The 22,053-nt window shown below is 34.2% G+C and overlaps 1 protein-coding gene across 2 annotated transcripts in view; it reads right to left on the bottom strand.

The window, feature by feature from the left end:
- The window catches only part of DZIP3 (DAZ interacting zinc finger protein 3), a 97,110-nt gene that overhangs the window by 4,642 nt on the left and 70,415 nt on the right, over nucleotides 1–22,053 (bottom strand). For both annotated transcript variants that reach the window (XM_025375905.1, XM_025375906.1), the window contains 7 exons: nucleotides 17,779–17,847; nucleotides 14,889–14,985; nucleotides 13,345–13,448; nucleotides 11,641–11,728; nucleotides 9,918–10,019; nucleotides 3,202–3,327; nucleotides 936–1,075 (listed from right to left, as the gene is read on the bottom strand). In XM_025375905.1, the coding sequence (XP_025231690.1) occupies nucleotides 936–1,075; nucleotides 3,202–3,327; nucleotides 9,918–10,019; nucleotides 11,641–11,728; nucleotides 13,345–13,448; nucleotides 14,889–14,985; nucleotides 17,779–17,847 (726 nt within the window). The remainder of the gene's footprint in view (nucleotides 1–935; nucleotides 1,076–3,201; nucleotides 3,328–9,917; nucleotides 10,020–11,640; nucleotides 11,729–13,344; nucleotides 13,449–14,888; nucleotides 14,986–17,778; nucleotides 17,848–22,053) is intronic.

Below are 22,053 nucleotides of genomic sequence, written 5' to 3'. Positions count from 1 at the left end.
AACAAAGATTAAACAGAACAGGAAAGCAAAGGTTAAAAATCACATTGATTATATAATGAAAGAACCCACAATTATTTTAATTGATATGTTCCTTTTCAACTCCCAAGATCCACTGACCCAAAGCTTGCATCTACATTTTTGATGGGACAAAGTAGAATGAAATATTTTTGTTTCCCAAATGAAGCGTCATGTCATCAGCCTTATGCAGCTACCTTTGATTTAAAATGTTTTTATACATATTTATAACAACTGTACTAGAGTTCTATTGTATTATCTATTCACTATTATGAAATTTATAAAATTATAATTTAACAATGAAGTGTGCCAGTATATATATTAAATGTTTGTATTCAAATAAAAATACTTGTGAAAAGTAGAATTATTTCCTTAGATATGAGTTGAGATAAAAGAAACTTCATTTGTGTAGGAATATAATTAAGTATCTTTCTACTAAAGGTAGACTGTGAAAAGCACAGTAAAGTTATGATTTCTTGCATTTTTAGTGTGTTCTCCAACAAAGAAACTATAAGGACCCTCAAAAATAAGGAAATTAGGAAATTAAATCCTAAAGATGTTTGGGCTTATATAGCATACAATCAACTTAAAATTCACTTTGGAGATAGGTTAATTATGGCAGTTAGTGTCATTAAAATTGGGCAAGTTTATATCTAGCTGTACTTTCAGTAAATGAGCAAACCTAAATTTAAAGTAATTCTCTCATGATTTAAGACTAGTAACTTTTAAATGAAGAGGTTCACCACTGAACACTGTCCCTTCTTAGTAAATTTCTTTTTCCTTACCAAGGTCAAGGTAAGGAAATATCTGTACTTTTTTTGTGTTTGTTGTGTTTTGCTGAAATGTTTCATTGCCACAATTATGGCTATGAAAACTGGAGAATATGATCTGTACCCACCAGTAAATAAAAACTAAAATACCTGGTTTGTTGTGGAAAGGCAGTTTTCAGCCTGTCTGTAATTCTCTCCCAATTCATCACGGAGGGATCACTCGCCAGACCTGCACTGGGAGGCACAGCGTCTCCCACAGGCGCTGGCAGCGCCCAGGCTATGCCAGTCATCTGTAAAAGGCAGAGAGTTATAGCCCATCAGGTTTAATTATGAAGAAGTTACATTCCTATACCTCAGAACATGGGTACAATGAAGAAGAGTACTGGCATACACATTCAATTTTTAGAGTTTTTCTCTTAATTAATATTTCTAATTGTTTATAACTATTTTAAACTTATTTTTAAAATAGGACAAAGAAAATGGATAGAATGAAGAAGAATACTGACATACACAATCCCTTTTAGGGTTTTTCTGTTAACTAATACAAACAATATTTCTAACTGTTTATAAATATTTAAAACTTATTTTTAAAATAGGACATGCTTGCTTCAGTAATTACACACATGTACAAAAACATGAAGGCTGTTTACTGCTGTTTCTTTTTTAACAGTGAAAACTGAAAAAAACCTGATGTCTATAGAGGAATGAATAAATTATGGCACATCTAATCGAGTTTTTAAAAATAGAACTGTATGTCTGGGCATAAGAGATATGCATGAAATATTTTTTAAAAAGTCTATGGCACAGTATGATATGACTTCCTTTTATATTAAAAAATTTAAAATGCATATGTATACACGGAGAAAGGTCTATAAATTACCATGCGTAAGTGGTGACTATTTCTTAGGGATTCAGTTGCACAGTAACTTTGTTTTCTAATGTGCTTACATTTCTATATTATTCACATTTTGTGATTAGCATACATACCTTTATAACAAGAAAGTAAAGTTACATTTTCAAACAACCAAATAAAGATGGGAATACTGCTAGAATTGCTCCGCCCAATGTCTCATCAACGTTGTAGACAAAGGTGGTACAGAAGTTGTTGTGATACTTAACCATGAAACCGTGTTTTCTCCATATTTTATGGTAGTTCCTTCTTAAGATTCTAATTAAATAATATAATAAGTGAATATTTTTGGAGTGCTCATCTGATTACTAATTATGAACATTGTATCTTTTATGTAAGGCTCTAATGGGTTATTTTCAAGTATTAGGTTATTATTTGTGAAAAACTAGCAACTACTAATAGTCATTGTAATAATTTGTACAGAGCCTAGTAAGTGAGGAGAAGCAGAATATTTCCCAGAAATCTGAATTTGCTTCAATGTCAAGCTTTACCCCAGGAATCAGAAAGTAATCTTATTAGGAGGTTAAGGTATTTTAATGTTTTTAATAAAATTTTATCATAGTTTCTTAAAGAACGGTGGGCAAGCAAATTGCAAGAGTTAACACTGTAATATCATGGTAATAAAAAGATGTGTTACTTATTTAGCATGTTAAGGACTATATACAGATTTGTTTATAGACAGGTAGCCTTGACAATAATGAGCAGAGTTCATCTGACCATATATTTCAAAAGGAAACTGTTAGCAATATATGAGGACCAGAAAAGAAAAGAAACAATTAATTGCACCTAAATATAGGAAAATCCAGATTAGAGAATTTTCATTAATTACATTTAACATCATTCTTTTGGAAGATTTTTCTTTAATAAAAAAAAGTTTACCTTCACCAAGATTACAACTGATAATTCTGGTAATTTCAAATTTATTTCTTCCTTCTTCCGGTTTGGATAAAGTTCATCTGGCTATTTGTAGCTGGGAAGATTTATAACTTTACAGTTTACTTTCCAAGGTGATGCTATTTTTATTGTCTGTGTATAGATACAGTTGAAACATTATCCTACTATGTGTGTGTACGTGTGTGGAAATAAAATTTATAATTTAGTTTGTTGTGACTTGGCTTCTCTGCTTTTCAATCTTCCCAACAACCATGCCAAAAAAATCTATTAAAAATATCAATTTACCCTTCATTGTTGCCTGTTTCAGAAGTAATACTATAATTTTAAGGATTCTGTAGTATAAAAACATATTTATCTTTGTATCCCAAAACTAAGCTAGTATCAGTTAAATAATATATGTAACACCCTGAGCACAGTGCTTCACAGGAAGCATTCATTCATCGCCATCACCACCATCATTACCATATCAAATAAATGAACAAAATGAAGATACTCATTCAGGCCCATCATTATCATATCAAATAAATGAACAAAATGAAGATACTCATTCAGGAAGCCCACTAGAGTAATAAAAAAACTAACTAACATCTATTCCACCAAGAAAGCTTTTACCAGGGGGGCTCTAGGTTGGCCAGTTGCAGAGACGACTCCTGGACAAACTGCAGGCATTTGAGGAACAGTAAGTATGGGTCTAAAGAAAGATTCTTTCACAAGGGGTCTTCCTAAGAACTGCTGCATCTAAAATAGAAAAAAAATAAACAATAATAACAAAAAACCCTGCACATATTTATATATTTATTTAGAACATCATCTAAATTCATACAGCAATTTGGGGGGGAGAGACACTCATCTGAACTCAAGATACAAAGCACATTAGAAACAATGTATGTCAGATAATGAAATATACGAATATCAGAAAAACAAAGGGCAATGAGATATACTGAAAAAAGCTTGACAAAGACAGAAAAGAAATAGATTCTACTCATATTTCTCTCTACCTAGCTGAATAACCTTGGAAACCAATTTCCTAAACTATAAAATGAGAAGGTTGTATAAAGTAATCATTAAGGTTCCCTCCCAACTGTAATCATATAGGACTATGCAAAGGAGATTCTCAGGAAGTGCTATCCATGTTGGTGGGCAATATTGATACTCAGAAATTTCACAGAACCCAAAGTTATCCATAGAAAATATTTTATATTGGAGGTAATACTTGATGAAATTCTGACTTAATGTTTAGCTCCAAAGGAGAGTTGGAGGAGGAAGTGGGATGGGCCTGGGAGATATGATATAGTGATTTGCAGATATGCTTGTGGGTATTACCATACTTCCCAGGGGGTTATGGAAATCTAGACCTTTTTAGCAGCTATCTGGAAAAGATACCTTGATGGCTGGAGTACAGAGGGGGGCAGATTTATTGAATATGTACTACGTGCCAGGCCTACTACTGGCATAAAGCATAAAGCAGGAGTTCAACAACAATTTGTTACTGGACTTAAAAAATGAGGAACAGCAACATAGCTCTAAGTAATGATCCTAAAACTATCATATGAAAAATTAATGGGGAACTTTACAATGGATAGATTGGATTGGCATTTGAGTCTTAACGTCTGAAAAGAACATTATGTACCTGCTAGGTAAGAAAAAGATTTTTTTAAACAACTGGGGAAATAAAAATTCCAACTGGATATTAAAAATTACAATTTTCTTAGGTAAGACAATGGTGTTATGATTATACCCAGTAAGAGTTCCTCATCTTTTAGGATATAGCCTAAAGTATAAATGGATAAATTGTATGATATCTGGGGTTTGCTTTAAAATATTCCAGTGGAGAGGAAAAAGGGAATGACATAAAACAAGGCTGACAATAAGTTGATAATGCTGAGGCTGGCTCCTGGGTTTGAAGAGGTTCATTATACTATTTTTTACATATGTGTCAAATTTTTTACATGTAAAGTCTTAAAAAAATGAAAGAATGGTGGGTACTGAGTCAACAGTCCTGCTCTGTTTGAGAACCACTATTACTTAACACTTTATTTTTATTTTTGATGGACACATAATTGTACATTTTTAGGGGTAAAATGTGATGTTTTCATACATGTATACACTGTGTAATGATCAAAGGGTAATTGGCATATCATCACCTCATTTGTCATTTCTTTGTGGTGGTAATATTCAAAATCCTCTCTTCTAGCCATTTTGAGATATACAATACTTTACTCTTAACTATAATAATCTTACTAATAGAATGCCAGAACTTATCCTTCCTAATTGTATCCATTGACTAACCAACCTCTCCCTATGCTCGCCTTCCATTTATCCTCCCTAGTCTCTGGTAACCACTGTTCTACTAATTAATTTTATGAGACCAACTCTTTTAGATTCCACATGTGTGGGATCAGGTAGTATTTGGCTTATTTAACTTAATATAATGTCCTCCGGGGTCATCCATGTTGTCACAAATAACAGGATTTCATTCTTTTTTATGACTAAATAGTATTTCATTGTGTATATACACATTTTCCTTATCCATTCAACCTTTATGGACACTTAAATAGATGTCATATCTTAGCAACTGTAAATAATGTTGCAGTGAACATGGGATTGCAGATGTCTCTTTAGGATACTTGACTTCATGTCCTTTCCCACTATACCCAGTAGGATTGTTGGATCATATGGTAGTTCTATTTTTAATTTTTTGAGGAACATCGATACTGTTTTCCATAATAGCTGTCCTAATTTACATTCCCACCAACAGTATGTAAGGGTTCCCTTTTCTCTATATCATCGCCAACATTTGATATCTTTTTTTTTTGATAATAGCTATTTTTTTAAAATTATTATACTTTAAAGTTCTGGGATACATACACAGAATGTGCAGGTATGTTACATAGGTATACACATGCCATGGTGGTTTGCTGCACCCATCAACCCTTCATCTACATTAAGTATTTCTCCTAATGCTATCCCTCCCCTAGCCCCCAACCCTACAACAGGCCCCAATGTGTGATATTCCCCTCCCTGTGTCCATGCGTTCTCGTTGTTCAACTCCCATTTATAAGTGAGAATATGCAGTGTTTGGTTTTCTGTTCCTGTGTTAGTTTGCTGAGAATGATGGTTTCTAACTTCATCCATGTCCCTGCAAAGGACATGAACACATCCTTTTTTTATGACGGCAGAGTATTCCATGGTGTATATTTGCCACATTTTCTTTATCCAGTCTATCACTGATGGGCATTTGGGTTGGTTCCAAGTCTTTGCTATTGTGAACAGTGCTGCAATAAACATACCTGTGTATGTGTCTTTATAGTAGAATTATTTATAATCCTTTGGGTATATACCTAGTAATGGGATTGCTGAGTCAAATGGTATTTCTGGTTCTAGACCCTCGGGGAATCGCCATACTGTCTTCCACAATGGTTGAACTAATTTACACTCCCACCAACAGTGTAAAAGTGTTCCTATTTCTCCACATCCTCTCTAGTATCTGTTGTTTCCTGACTTTTTTAATGATTGCCATTCTAACTGGCATGAGATGGTATCTCATTGTGGTTCCGATTTGCATTTCTCTAATAACCAGTGATGATGAGCTTTTTTTCATATGCTTGTTGGCCACATAAATGTCTTCTTTTGAGAAGTGTCTGTTCATATCCTTCACCCACTTCTTGATGGGGTCGTTTTTTTCTTGTAAATTTGTTTAAGTTCTTTGTAGATTCTGGATATTAGCCCTGTGTCAGATGGATAGATTGCAAAAATTTTCTCCTATTCTGTAGGTTGCCTGTTCATTTTGATGATAGTTTCTTTTGCTGTGCAGAAGCTCTTCAATTAGATCCCATTTGTCAGTTTTGGTTTTTGTTGCCACTGCTCTTGGTGTTTTAGTCATGAAGTTTTTGCCCATGCCTATGTCCTGAATGGTGTTGCCTAGGTTTTCTTCTAGGATTTTTAGGGTTTTAGGTCTTACATTTAAGTCTTTAATCCATTTTTAGTTGATCTTTGTATAAGGTGTAAGGAAGGGGTCCAGTTTCAGTTTTCTGCATATGGCCAGCCAGTTTTCCCAACACCATTTATTAAATAGGGAATCTTTTCCCCATTGTTTGTTTTTGTCAGGTTTGTTAAAGATCAGATGGTTGTAGATGTGTGGCTTTATTTCTGAGGCCTCTGTTCTGTTCCACTGGTCTATGTATCTGTTGGGGTACCAGTAGCTGTAATAACTAAAGTGAGGTGATATCCTGTAATTCTGATTTGCATTTCCTTGAATTCTTCTTATTCATGAATATGATGTATTTTTCCATTTCTTTATGTCCTCAATTTCTTTCATCAATGTTTTATAGTTTTCAGGGTAGTGATCTTTCTCCTCCTTGGTTAAATTTATATCCAGGTATCTTTGTTTTCTGTAGCTATTGTAAATGGGATTTTCTTAATTTCTTTTTCAGATTGTTCACTATTAGTAAACAGAAATGCTATTGATTCTTGTATGTTGATTTTGTATCCTGAATCTTTACCAAAGTTGTTAGTTCTAGGAGTTTTTAAGTGGAGTCATTGGGATTTTTCTATATATAAGATCCTAAAAAGGGACAATCTGACTCCCTTCTTTCCAATTTGGATGTCTTTTATTTCTTTCTCTTGCCTAACTGCTCTGGCTAGGACTTCTAGTACTATTTTTATTAGAAATAAAGTGGGCATCCTTGTCTTGTTTCAGATCTCAGAGGAAACACTTTTAACCTTTTCCCATTTAGTATAATGTTAGCTGTGGGTTTGTCATACATGGCCTTTATTGTGTTGAGGTATGTACCTCCTCTACCTAATTTTTTGAGCGTTTTAATCATAAAGTGACATTGAATTTTGTCAAATGTTTTTTCTGCATCTATTGAAATGATCATATGGTTTTTGTGTTTCTTTCTGTTGATATGATGTATCATATTTACTGATTTGTGTATTTTAAATAACCGTTGCATGATCTTTTTAATGGTACTAACACTTCTTTGAGGATTAAACAGCCAAGCTACAAAAATCAAGATACAATGAAAGATATAGAATTACTGGGTTAAACTGGGAACAATCCACACTTTCACAGAATTCTCTACTATGTAAGTCTGATGGCCACTCCTTAGAATACTAGTATCCCAGAAATAGATGGGACTTGAGTGATCAGATCATCCAGTACAATTTCCTAATTTATTGATGGGAAAGCAAAAGTCCAGAAGAGCTGATTTTCCCAAGATCAACATAGCTCTTCACAAAGTTAGGATATGAACCCAGACCTCATTAGTGTACTTCCATTGTATGTACCATCTGAATTTACAGCAAATAGCGCTGTAACGTTTCTAGCTGCTCTTCTCTCAAACTCTCTCCTTTAATGTTCAGTGGTCACCAATGCTTGTACTTTAACACAACTGTTAGCTTAATCAAGCACAGCAATGACCCTAATTAGGAAGCACAAAAGATACAGGTGAACCCTCAGAATGTTAGCAAAGGATGCTTATGAATTACCACACAGCCTGCCAGTGGGTTTTTGTACTTAACTAAACCTGGGTAAGACACGTCAGACATAAGAAAGTCTCCAAAGGGATAAAAAGATCTGGAAGGTCTGGAGGTCAAGGTTTGACTATGTTTGTCAGATACAGAGTATCACTTGTATCCGACAGCCAAGGCTTATACTGGTCTGGTTCCAGGAAACTCCAAACAACAGCTCTGTATCTAGCTTCACTGTCTGTGGACCCATTTTATAGTTAAGAGCCATGGCAGAGTTTAACTACAATCTAAGGACAGTATTTTGAATATGTGTAGAAGGTACAGTGTTTTTAGATATCCTACAAAAAAATATGTGTTACTGCAGGGAATCTTTGGAACTTCTCTGGAACACATTCCTTACCAGAGTAGTTGGGTATGATGATGATCCAAGCCTAGAATAATAATGTTCATAATCCACTGTTCCTATAGAAACTGAATTAACCAAAAATATAAAAGGCAATACTATTATTCTAAACTAAAGCCCATGGTATATATCCCATAATTCTTTTAGCTATAGATCCTGCTTTTGAAACAGTATCCATACAAATGATATAATTTTTAAATTCTTTGTTATACTCAACCATGAGGAGAAATAACATTTTTAGATTTCTATTATAAGCAGGAGTGGTGATATCAAAGTCATCTGTCCCCAAATATCTTGTATTTTTCCTCTCTTCCTACCACCAGATCTCTTAGAATAATACAAATTATCATCTAATGACACCTTCTTAAAAGGTGTTTTGGATAGTTGTGTGAATTTACTCAGTTAGGGTACTATGTTTCCCAGAAATACAGTACGGGGATTAGTTTATCTGATTAAGATCCACCGGTCTCTAACAACAAGCAGAGAAGGGGCAGAAGTGGAAGCTGTCCTTGCTGTTGAAGGTAGAATAGAATATAAAACTTCACAAAAAGAAAGTCTAAAGTAGAAATGCAGAGGTGAGGTCCAGCTGTGCAGGGTATTACATTGAGATGTTTCAGTCATCTCGTGCAGTGGTCCCCAATCTTTTTGGCACCAGGGACTGGTTTCACGGAAGATAATTTTTTCATGAACCGGGGAGTGGAGATGGTTTTGGGAGAATTCAAGCACATTACATTTATTGTGTACTTTATTTCTAGTATTATTACATTGTAATATATAATAAAATAATTATATAACTCACTATAATGTAGAATAAGTGGGAGCCCCAAGCTTGTTTTTCTACAACTAGATAGTCCCATCTGGGGATGATCAGAGACAGTGACAGATCATCAGGCATTAGATTCTCACAAGAAGCACACAACCTAGATCCTTCATATGCACAGTTCACAATATGGTTCACACTCCTGTGAGAATCTAGTGCTGCAGCTGATCTGACAGTATGCGGAGCTCAGGTGGTAATGTGAGCAACGGGGAGCAGCTGTACATAAAGTTTTGCTTGTTCATCAACCGCTCACCTCCTGCTGCGCACTGGTCCGTGTCCCAGGGGTTGGGGACCTCTGATCTAGTGGTAACATGAGGACACTGGGAACTCCCAGTATTCATCATTTAGCTCCCACAAGGTAAGTGAAATAAGATGAGTGAGAATATATTACTCTATGCATATCAAATGCTTCACTAAAATCCAGTGATACAACGTATTGTACAGGCCTTACCCATCTAATTATATCATCTGGTGACTCGAAGGTATGGTCTTAATTACAACTGATACTCACAATATGTGCCTATTCCATTTTGAACACACATTAAACATACTGTATATTCATTCAGTGTTTCACAGCCCTTACCATTTTGTCAAAATGAAAAGGGCAATTATTCAAAATGTTGTATTTCTTACCAGTATCTCAGGACTGGGTGGTGGAGGAGGAAGCTGGACTGGAGGCAAGGTACTCAAGGCAAATCCTTGCTTTACTTTGTTTATTTGTTCATTGTACTGTGTCTGGTAGAAGAAGACTAAAAATACTTTAGACAACAATCAACTTTAAAGAGACAGCATATGGGAATATCTGATGTAGTTCTGAATAATACAACGTAAAAGAGTGGTTCCCAACCTGTCAGAAATAATATAAAAACAGGTTCTGACTAAAAAAAAAATTCTATAGACCATCCCCACATGTAAACAGTTGTATTTTTAAGAGTCATTACTGGTTAATAAGAAACAGAGACACAGATAATTCACAGATCTTTGTGATAATTTCTCAGTGTTTCCAAAATTTTCAGCTCTAAAATAGGAACCACTGACATAAATAAAAAAAGAGACTAAAGATTCAAGAAGCTATAAATATTATACTGGCTAAAAAATAGGGGAAAAAATGTATTTGTAACAAGCAGTTAAACTACTTGCAAATGTTCATTTTAAAAACTGAAGGAAAAATTTCAGACATTACTTATTAAATTCTACATTGTGTTTATCTCACAATCTGTAACTCTAGCTTGTTCTAGCTCCTTGTACATTTTATTCTCTTGGATTCTGACAAAAACTCCCACCTGGAAGTTTAACAACACGTTTTCAACATTTTTTGGCATTGTCCCCACTTTTGCTTACCACATTATTTTGTAAAGAACTCATAAAAACTGGGAAAAAAAGTCTTATAAAACAAAACATTTAGAAACTTCTGCATGGAGGACCTGTGCTTGGAAGAAAACATGGGGCAGGTCTTTTGAGGCCAAAATTTTGAATAAACCCAACAGAAACCCTAAGCATCACTAAAGACTGAGTAAGAAAGAGTTTGGAGAGAAACAGTGAAAACCCTCAAGGGAGCTGGACAAATATCCAGTTGCTTTTGGCACTTCACAATTGAATGGCAATGCTTTTTCTTTTTGCTGACAGTGTTGTGAAATCACAAAAAAATCAACATTATATATCGACCTTAGTATATAAATACAAAAAGATTCTAAAATAAAATCAATAAATAGTCAGTGGATTATCTCTTTAGATTATCTGTAGCATGGTCCTACACCAGTACTTAGGAATTTACTATTTTGCATTATGGAATAATTACATAAAAAGTTAGACTGAAAACAAATACAGGCCTACTTGATTTTCCTTTTAATTCTGTAAACACATTATTACTCAGACTGCATTAAAACATTTAGCTTTTATTCCAAATTTTCTTTTAGAGACAGAGTCTCACTCTGTAGTCCAGGCTGTAGTGCAGTGGCATGATCAGAGCTCACCATAACCTTGAGCACCTGGCTCAAGTGATCTCTCGCCTTGGCTCCCAAAATGCTGGGATTACAGGCATGAGCCACTGTGCCTGGCCAAAACATTTAGTTTTGATTGGGGCACTGTTAGCTTTGAAATTCTAGGAAAGCTAGGTGTGAGGGCACAATTTTTGAGTTTATTATTTTCTTGACTAAGGATATAAAAGACTACATGTGTGAATCTAGGATGTTATCTACAACCAACCACAAGGAAGTAATCTCAAAGTGAAGGCATAAACTTTAATAACTAAAATGGAAAATATGTTCTTCCTTAATTTTTTCTACTAATATGTTTTCTAACTTTACACCATCTATAACATTAAGCCAATTTTCTCTAAATATACTTCAGGACTTACCCTGAGGAATGCAATCTTGTTTCTAACATCTGCCACAATGGCATTCCAACTGTCTACCGCAGCCTTTAATTGGAGTGATTCTAGGTTGCTGTTGTAGAAAAGGAGACACAAAAGAAAGTTCTTTCTTTTTGTAACACTGAGGTTTCCAAACATGTCTATCATGCTTTCTAGCATATATGTCAACAAAAACCAAAATTACCCCCATCACCAACAATTACTTCAAATGGACATAAAGAGGTATGGACAGGTGTGTTACTAAAAATAACAAAAACAGTAATAAAAAAATTCATTTTTCAAGAGCAAATATAATTGATACTTCCAGAACAAGTTTTTTTTTCTATCTTGATGATATATATTTAGTACATGTTATAAAACCTTCGTAAGGAATCTTTCCAATGAAGCAGGAAAGCTTTAGTAATCTAATACAGTGGTGTTCTCTAAAATGTTGACCCATGTTGGAAGCAAGTTTTGGACTATCTTCACATTAACTCTGACATCAAAAAGCCATGGTTGGTCTATATGGCTCCTTTGCAAATTAGAAAAAGATACTGTCTCTGGGAGGATAAATTAAAAATACCCTCTCTATGAGGATAAATGAGGTTGCTGCCTTTATACAGTACATAAATTGCACAAACAATAGTTTTATCAACTCATGCCTACCAAACGACTTAACAAAAGTAGGAACAACTTTGAAGTCGTTAGGGTCTATTATCTCTAGAAAAAATATTTCATATGGGCTTTTAAAAGGTTTTATCCGTTATAACATCCCACGCCAGTATCACCCAGCCCAACAATTTTATAAGAGCTGAACAAGTTATCACTAGGATAATCTCATACAAAGAAGTTCCATAATATCCTAATGTATAGAGCACTCTTCCTCCTTCTAGCAAGCAAAAATAGATCATTTACAACAGTACTTCCCTGACTTGAGTGCACATCAGTATATCCTGATAATCTTGTGAAACATCAAAGACTCTGATTCTTTAGAATGAAAGAACAATGCTGATTATTAAAATAATAATCATTTAAAAATAATGATGCCTGGGTCCCAGAGATTCTAATTTAATTAACTCTTTAAGTTTGGTGTACCCCATGAAATTATAAATTTAAGGAGAGTTTCATGCAACCTGTTCAATATTTGAAAATTACTCTATAATTACTATAAAAGCATAGCAGAAGACTACCTTTAACATACGATTTAGGTGTTAATACTGATGTTTCCCTCAACATATTCCCTAGGTGTTTAAAATCAGGCATTATAAAGGAAAACAATTAGAAAAAAAGTCTTCCAATTAGAATCTACCTTGTTTCATAAGTGTCTGGTGTTCATGTATGTCTCTGAGACTTTTGATCTACTTCACTACAGAGGAAGGGAAAAAATCTTTCAGCAGCTATTATTGTACATAGTACTCAGTAGACTTCTCAGTGCTTCAGCAGAAGCAGCCAAGTACAAGCATCAAAGTAACTAAATGACTTTTGAGGTTTAACAACAACAACAACAACAACAACAGCAGCAGCTTCTGGTAAAAGGAATTTCAGGGGGGAAAAACGAAACAAAACAAAACAAAACCAAAAAACCCACAAGAGCTTCTTTAAGAACTCTGATGTCACATATGTAAAACATATCACAGATTACATTCAACCGTGGAGACACTTGCTAACATCTCTAAAACTAATATGCATTAAGGAAGAGGGAAAGATTACCTTGCTGCCATGTGAGTCACCCTGGCAAGCTGATTGAGACATTCCTTTTCAGTCTGCTCTAGATGAAGCAAACCAAAATCCCTACGACACTGTAAGAAATACACCTACAGGTTTTTGAGAGAAAGAGAAAGAAGTTGAAGGTGTGCTTGTAAAGAAACATTCTCTTCTCAATCATCTCAAGTAAATTTAAAGCTATTTCTCAATTTCTTCCAATAGCATCTAGGTTCCTTGACCATTCAAGATACATCACAAAAGCTTTTAAATCTAATTTCTAATTTCTTTATTTAACGGTTACTAGGTTGGTAAACATTCTAGAGCATGTCTTTTCAAATGTGTACTCACACTGGAATCATCTCAGAAACTTTCAAAAATGGTGCCTTCGTCCCAGATATTCTAATTTGATTGATACTGGGTATAGCTTGGGCATTGGCATTTTTAAAAGCTCTCTGGTAATTCTAACATGCAGTAGTTTGAGAATACTCCTGCTATCTATTTTTTTGGTCATTGATGAAGAGGTAATAAGAAGATCATACAGAAAGATACAAATGGGCTTAGGAGATTACGCAGTTCAGTGTCTCTCCCGTAGCAGGAATCCTTTCCATATCACTACTTGTATTCATTTAGCTTCTGTTTTTTACTACTAAACACTCAGTATTCACTAAAATACACTGTTGGACAGCATTAAGTACTAGAAAGTTCTTTCTTTCTAAAATTAATAATAGAAGCACAAAGAAACTTACTGATTAAAAACAATAAAAAACACTGCATACAAACTTGAGCTTTTAAAGTAATCTGAACTTTTTCTTTTGTTAAAGCTAGTATCCCAACAGTATTCTTCATGGATTTTTGGTTCAGATACTACTTCTTGGTTGCTGACTTCCAGGATCCCAAGTACTCTGCTAGCGAACAGAGCTTACCCATGACAGGTGGAAGGTTTGTGGTGCTTTAATGTCAGCGAGCTCTCCAAAAATGTGAATCTTATTGTGTATCAAGTTTTGTTATGTATATATAAAAATTACATACACACATACAATCATATTTCTTTTGAGAGACCCTAGTTGTGTGGTGGTCTAACTTAGAAAAATTTGGGTAACTTTACTGCAGTCTGAAAAGTTGGGTTTTTTATATTCAGGTGTATGACGTGTATGTATTTTTGTAAGATCTATATCGGAAGTAGCAAACAAAGAAGATATTGTGGCAGCAATAAAACGTTATTATTAGAAGTTTGGCTTAGTGACTTGGCTTCATGAGAATTTCCCCAAGATGTCTGTATTTGCTATACATACTGTAATAGACCAATTTCTTCAAGTCATTGGGGGAAAACAACATAAGATCATCAAAACTGTAGTATTCACACATGATATGCCAATGAGTCAAAAAAGCACAAGACTTTGAGCTGTATTTTCCTGGCTGATACTAAGATGTCTTATTTCTGTTTATATAAAAAACAATCTTTTAAAAATTCTTTAGTATGATGGTATACCAGTAGAAGTTTTCCCCTCACCCCATACCCCTGTCCCCGTTTTGTTTTGTTTTGTTTTTACCTCCGCTGTTAAAGCTCTGCTAGTTTCTGCATTCAGTTTGCTTATGTATGTTTTCATTGTGCTTTCCAGATTATGTTTTTCCACTTCCCACTGAGATCTGAAATACATGATCATTAAAGACTCTGCAATATTACATCAAGCACAGCCTTTTTCATCTAATTCAGGAGGAAGAAAGATAAGTTATACAATCAGTAGGAAATTATTTCTTGGAGAAGTATATATAGCACATAGAAACAAGAGAGGATATTGTTCAATCCCTATTGTTATTCTTTACTATCAAGAGTATAGAAGTTTTAAAGCTATCAGGGTAGAGGTTATGATTCAAAACTTGGGCTCTTAAATCAAGTTGTCTGAGGATGAATCTTAGCTCCACAACTTATTAAATGTAAAACCCCTGGGCAAGTACAATAAACTGAATGTTTGGGTACCCCCAAAACTCATATGTAGAATCTTAACCCCCAAAATGATGGTATTAGGAGGTGGTGTCTTTGGGAGATGATCAGTCACGAGGGCGGAACTATAACGAATGGAATTAATGCCCTTTTTAAAAAGGCTTGAGAGAGCTCCCTTGCCTGCCTTCTGCTATGCGAAGTTACAGTGGGAAGACGGCTGTCTATGAGGAAGTGGATCCTCACCAGATACCAAATAGGCTGCTACCTTGATCTTGGACTTCCCAGCTTCCAGAACTGTGAGAGAGACAATTCTATTTTTATAAGCCACCCAATCAATGGTATTTTGATAGAACAGTTCAACCTAAGACAGCAAGCTATTTAATTTCTCTATACCTCAGTTTCCTCACATGCAAAAATCAGGAAAATGGAAAAAACAGTACTACTTAAAGAGCTGTTGTGAAAATTAATTCAGATAATATAAAGCACTTTGTGTTTGGCACATAATAAGCACCAAATAAATGTTAGCTACTATCTTGATTAATAAGTTCTACATAAAATTTCTATAAGCTTTTTTGTTATCTCAACGATAGTAACCACACAGGTTTTTATTATACCTGTCATTAAGTGAAGTCACTGCATTAAAATATATGACTGGTTCTTTCAGTGCTCACATTCAACATTTTCAGTGCTCACATTCAGTGCTTACATTCAACAATGAAAGCAAACCCTATAGTTTGAGAGGGAAGGAGGGAGATGATGGTAAAGACATTGTTTATGAAGGACATTAGGGAAATGGTTACCTATGAGGTTCCTTTTTTTTCTATCCCATCTCAGCTTCCTACACTTGAGTCCCAGAATTCTATAAACATACAAACCAAATTCTAAATTTAATGAAAACAATTAATTGAAAATACAGCATTATAACAGGGACTGTCACAAAGGCCGTCATTGATGTTTTATTATTAGAAACACTTGGATACTTGAGGACCTAACAAACTTGGTAACAGTATATTATAAATATCACTAAGGTTAGACTTTTTTGAGGAGAAAAAAATAAAATATTCAAGCAGATATATTAACATAAAAGGAATTATTATACCACTAAATATCATGTAAAATTTGCCTAAAAGAAAAAAATTACAAATTGGACTTCATCAAATTAAGTTTTGTGCTTTAAATGACATCAAGAAAATGAAAAGGCAACCCACAGAATGAGAGTATTTGAAAATCATGTATCTGATAAGGGACAAAAAACTCAACAATAAAAAGACAATCTAATTTTTTAAATGGGCAAAGGATTTGAATAGACATTTCTCCAAGAAGATACATAACTGGTCAATAAGCACATGAAAAGATGCTCAACATAATTAATCAGTGGGAAAATGCAAATCAAAACCACATTTATATACTGCTTCACACATAATACAATGGGTAAAATAAAGATGTAATCTAACATGTGTAAGAAATGTTGATCAGAATGTGGAGAAATTGAAACCCTCATACACTGTTTATAGGATTAAAAAATGGTGTAGCTACTTGGAAAACAGTTTGGCAATTCCTCAAAAAGTTAAACATAAAGTTTACTGATCACCAAGCAATTCTACTCCTTGGTACATACCCAAGAAATACAAAAACATGTTCACAAATCTGTATGTAAATATTGATAACAGTATTCATAATAGCCAAACAATGGAAACAAGCCAAATGTCCATCAACTGATGAAAAATAAAATAAGATATAGCCAGGGAATGGAATATTATTTATCCATAAAAAGGTATGAGTAATGATACATGCTACAACACGGGTGAATTTTGAAAATATGTTAAGTGAAAAATGTTACTCACAAGAGGCTACATATTATGTGATCCAATTTATATGAAATGTTCAGAAGAGGCAAATCCATACAGACAGAAAATAAATTAGTGGTTGCCAGAAGCTGGAGGAGGGGAGAATAGGGAATGACATCTAATGGGCTTCTTTTTTGGGGTGACAAAAATGTTCTGGAAATAGATAGTGGTGATGACTGTAAACCTCTGTGAATATTCTAAATCAATAAATTGTATATTTTAACAGAGATAATTTTATGCTATATGAAATGGATTTCAAAAAAGTGTTATTAAAAAAATTACCCACAGGCAAAATAGATGAGTAAGAATAAAACTTGGCCAGTTTCATAAAGCAGTTACATCTAATAGTATTGACTGGGGTAACTCTTAAGGTCTAGTCTCTGGCAGTGGTTTGTTCTGGGACTGTAACGCTGCTGATCAGATTCTTCTAGCAGTTTTCTAGAGTCAAAGCTAAAGTGACCATACCTCCCTATTTGCCTAAGATACCCCCAGTTTACACCTTTTGTCCCAGTGTATTATTAATACTGTTCAACATCAGTCTCAAAAGTATGCCAGTTTGAAAGATAAATAACATCGATATGCCAGTCAGAAAGTGTTGAGTGAAATACAGTTTCAGAGAGAGTGCACCCAAAGAAAAAGCTAAGTTTGTACCTTTTCATAGAAAGTTGCTCTTTAAGGTTCTTGATTTCATTATCTTTAGCATGGATTTGACGCTGTAATCTAAGCAAACAAGCAAGAAAGTCAAAAGATGTTAGAAATTATTTGTTGTTAACACAGTCAGAACAGCTCTAACTACAGCTGTGGAGGAGACAAAGTATGTCCATTTGGTGCCACAAATCTTGAGCCTGAATACAACTGAACTCCTAGAACTGGTCCTTTTGAAATGTATCTTGTTTCTGATGTCTGATTTACCGACTTCCCAAAGAGAGGGGAACTAAGTTCTAATTCAGTAAATTAGAAAGCAAAAGAGAAGTGTTATCTTGCATCCTAAGTGCAGTGACTTGGAAAAATGTTTTTAGCTCTTCATGCTTCAGCTTACCTACTAGAAAACAAGAGATGGTATCTTCTGATTTTCTAAGCCTGTTGTGAGATTAAGAACTTTAAGTTCCTTAAAGTGGTATTATATCAAGTCATGCAAATTATGAAAGATTTAAGGTCTAAAGGAAATCAAACCTTAAATATTGAAGTGATGAGGCTATGTGTAAATGCAAATTTTAATTAAAACTATGAATTATCACCTGGGGGTCACTCACATGATCTTATCATGGAAAGAATGGGTAAAAATTTTGTATAAATCAGAATCTATAGCCTGTGATCAGCTTCAAAATTAATACATAAGAAACTAAGAGAAACGCAAATACTTTTTGGTTGACATATATTCACATACCGTTTCTGATGTTCCTCCCTTATGCTGCTGTATTTCTTTTCACAACCAAGCTTTTACATAAACCTAGTAATTAACCTCAATATGAAAAGATTTATAATAAAAGCACATTTCTCTTTAAGTCTCTAATGTATTTAAACTCGGGATAAATAGAATAATTTTGGTTAATATAAATTATTGGAATAATAAGTCTTTGAAATGACGACTTTAATGTTGGATGGATTGCTCACTACTAGATTTCAGAGACTACCCATTCACCTTTACTCTAAGCTTCTTAGAAGACTTAGAGACTTATAGTTAATGCTCTGTTGGTCTGAGAATGCAGTGAAAAGAAACCAGGTCTCTTTCTGTACAAAAGAGGTCATGTTCTCAAGTGAAATATTAAGAAATATAAGCTTTGTTAGTGTAATATATAGGAATACGTTGACAGAGTTGAAAAGCAGTTAAAATTTGTAAGACTGACATCTCATTTGCCTTTGTATACTTCCATTACTTCAATATTCTACCCAACTCTAGTTTAGAGTGGGCAATAATAGTTGACATAACTAGTGGGGAATTCAGAACACCTAGACTCTTAAATAATAGAGGATAAGGTAGGCATAGTTCTTACTATCCAGCTCAGATAAGAGCCAGCTACATATGTTCAGGTAGTCCTAACTTCTCAATCCTTTTCTCATGTTTAATATAACAGGATGAAATTACTAGATTTTCTTTCTAAAAAATCTAAAGTTCTCAAGTTAACTCTAGCTGACTATCAAGTTTTATTACAGACTGTTGACAGCAGTTTCTTGACATATGATTAACTGCTTATTGCAGTTTATCCAAAGTAAGTCACTTCCATAAAATTTTCTTTGTTAACACTTCAACTATCATCAACAAATATTTGCCAAACATTTACTACACACATCAAATTGAATTAGGCCAAAAAAAACTACACCATTTTTGCTTTCTAATCTCCATATTCCAAGATCAAAGAAGCCAACATTTACAATTGAAGAATATTTATATTTTATCACATACTCTTGGGCAATGTTCAGATGAATTACACGAAGAAAACGTTTAAAAGCTTATCTGAGAACACAGAGTAGTCATTATGTCCATTCTGCTTTGGTGCCCTGTCTTTTCTTCCATCTCATCCCACCTAACCTTCAATGCCTAGGTTCAGTACTGTGTCTTTAATCAAGTTCTTCACTGAAAGAAGTTCCTGATCACAACAATCAAAAGTATTCTCTCTACCCTACAAAACTTCCACTAAGTATACTCTTGTTTGACAGTTATTCATTGTTTTTTAAAAGTTAACTTTTTATTTTGAGATAATTGTAAGTTCACATGCAAGTACAAGAAATAATACACAAAGAACCCATGAATCCTTTCCCCGATTTCTCCCAATGGTAAAATCTTGCAAAACTACTGTATAATACCCTAACCAGAATATTGATGGTGATAAGAGTCGAGATACTGAACCGTTCTATCACCACAGGGATCTTTCATTTTGCCCTTTTAAAGCCACAACCACTTCCCTTCCACTCTCATTCCCTTCTTATAACCTTGGAACCACTAATCTGTTTTCCATTTTTATAATTTTGTCATTTCAAGAATGTTCAGCAAATAGAAACATATATAAGCTTTTGGAACTGGCTTTTTTCATTAAGCATAATTCTCTGATGTCTGCAGTGTTTGTAGTATTTGCAGTGATATCACTGTTTCATTCTGGATGGTAGTAATTTATGTCTTTTCTTTTATGTTGTCAGTCTTGCTAGAGGTTTGTCAATTTTATTGACCTTTTCAAAGATACAGCTTTTTGTTTCATGGATTTTCTCTACTATTTTTCTTTTTCCAACTCATTCTTTCTTAGTTTCGTTTTTTTTTTTTGAAATGGGGCTTTGCTATGTTGCCCATGCTGAACTGTAACTCCTGGGTTCAAGCAATCCTCCCATCTCAGCCTCTCAAGTAGCTGGGACTACAGGTGTGCACCACTGCATCCCGCTTCTATTATTTCTAATCTTTGTAATTTATTTCCTCCTGCAAGCTTTGAGTCTATTTTGGTTTTCTTTTTCTGGGATCTTGGAAGTGAGAGCTTGGATTATCCACTAAAGACTTTTCTCTTTCTAATGTGTATATTTAGTGTTATAATCTTCTCAGCACTGCCTCAGCTGTGTGGCACAAATTTTGACATACTGTATTTTCATATAAATTCAATGTATTTTGCTTCTCTTGAGATCTCTTCTTTGACCCATGGATTATTTAGACATGGGTTGTGTAGTTTCCAGGCCTTTGGAGGTTTCTTGGTATCTCCCCGTTGATGTCTAATTTGACTCCATTGTAACCTGAGAACATGCTTTGTATGATTTCAACTCTTAAATTTGTTGTTGAGATTTGTTTTATGGCCCAGAATATTGTCTATCTTGGTAGATACATCCTGTGGTCACTTGAAAGTATGTGTATTCTACTGTTATCTGGGGTGTTCTATAAATATCAATTAGGTCCTGCTGGTTGATGGTGGTTATTGAGGTCTTCTATATCCTTGCTGATTTTCTGTTTAGTAGTACTATCAATTGAGAGTGGAGTTTGAAGCGTTCAATTATAATGGTAAACTTTTCCATTTCTTCTTTCAGTTCTATCAGGTTTTACTTCATGTATTTTGAGGCTGTTTTTCGTACATATACCTTGAGGTTCTTGTGGATTGATCCTTTTATCATTAGGTAATGTCCCTCTTTGTGTCCAACAGTCTTCTTTCTTCTGAAATCCATTTAATCTGATTTTAATATAGCCACTCTTACTTTTTTTCATAAACGTCTGCACGATATATCCTTAGCTTTATTCTCATTTAGGTCCCTTTACCCTCCTCACTTTTTGAATATATTGTTGTGTGTCTTCTACATACATTGAATTCCACGAGATGGTGTTAAAATTTTTGCTTCAACCATCAAATATGGTTTAATTAATAAACAGTAGGAAACTTATTATTTATCTTACTCTTTACTCATTCTGATGGTTTTCTTTCCTTTCTGAAGTTTCAAGCTTCTACTATATATATATTTTTAAAGTTTAGAGACCTTCCTACAGCCATTCTTTAATGGTAGGCTATGTGAATTTGCTAGCAATAAATTCTTATAATTTTCCATCATCTGAGACTGTTTTTATTTTCTTCTATTCCTACACAATATTTTTGCTAAATACAGGATTCATGGTTCTGCTCTTTTCTTTCAGTAACTGAATAAACTGCCACTTCATTCTGGCCTTCATGGTTTCAAATGAAAAATCTGTTGTCATTCAAATTACTGTTCTCATAAGTAATGTTTTTCTCTGCCTGTTTTCAAGTCTTTTCTTTGTCTTTTGGTTTCAGAAGTTAAGTTATGATGTGTCTTAGCATGGATTTGAGTTTTTGCTGTTTGGGGTTCACTTAGTTTTTGAATTTGTAAATTTATAAATTTCATCAAATTTAGGAAATTTTCAGTATTTCTTTGAATACTTTTTCAGTCTCTCATTCTGCTCTCTTTTTGAAATTCCAGTGACAAGTACTTTAGCTCTTTTGTTATTGG

The sequence above is a fragment of the Theropithecus gelada genome, chromosome 2, assembly GCF_003255815.1.
Source record: "Theropithecus gelada isolate Dixy chromosome 2, Tgel_1.0, whole genome shotgun sequence".
NCBI classification, from domain to species: Eukaryota; Metazoa; Chordata; class Mammalia; order Primates; family Cercopithecidae; genus Theropithecus; species Theropithecus gelada.
Note: the sequence above shows the minus strand (reverse complement) of the source record. Positions and strands in the feature narration are given on the sequence as shown.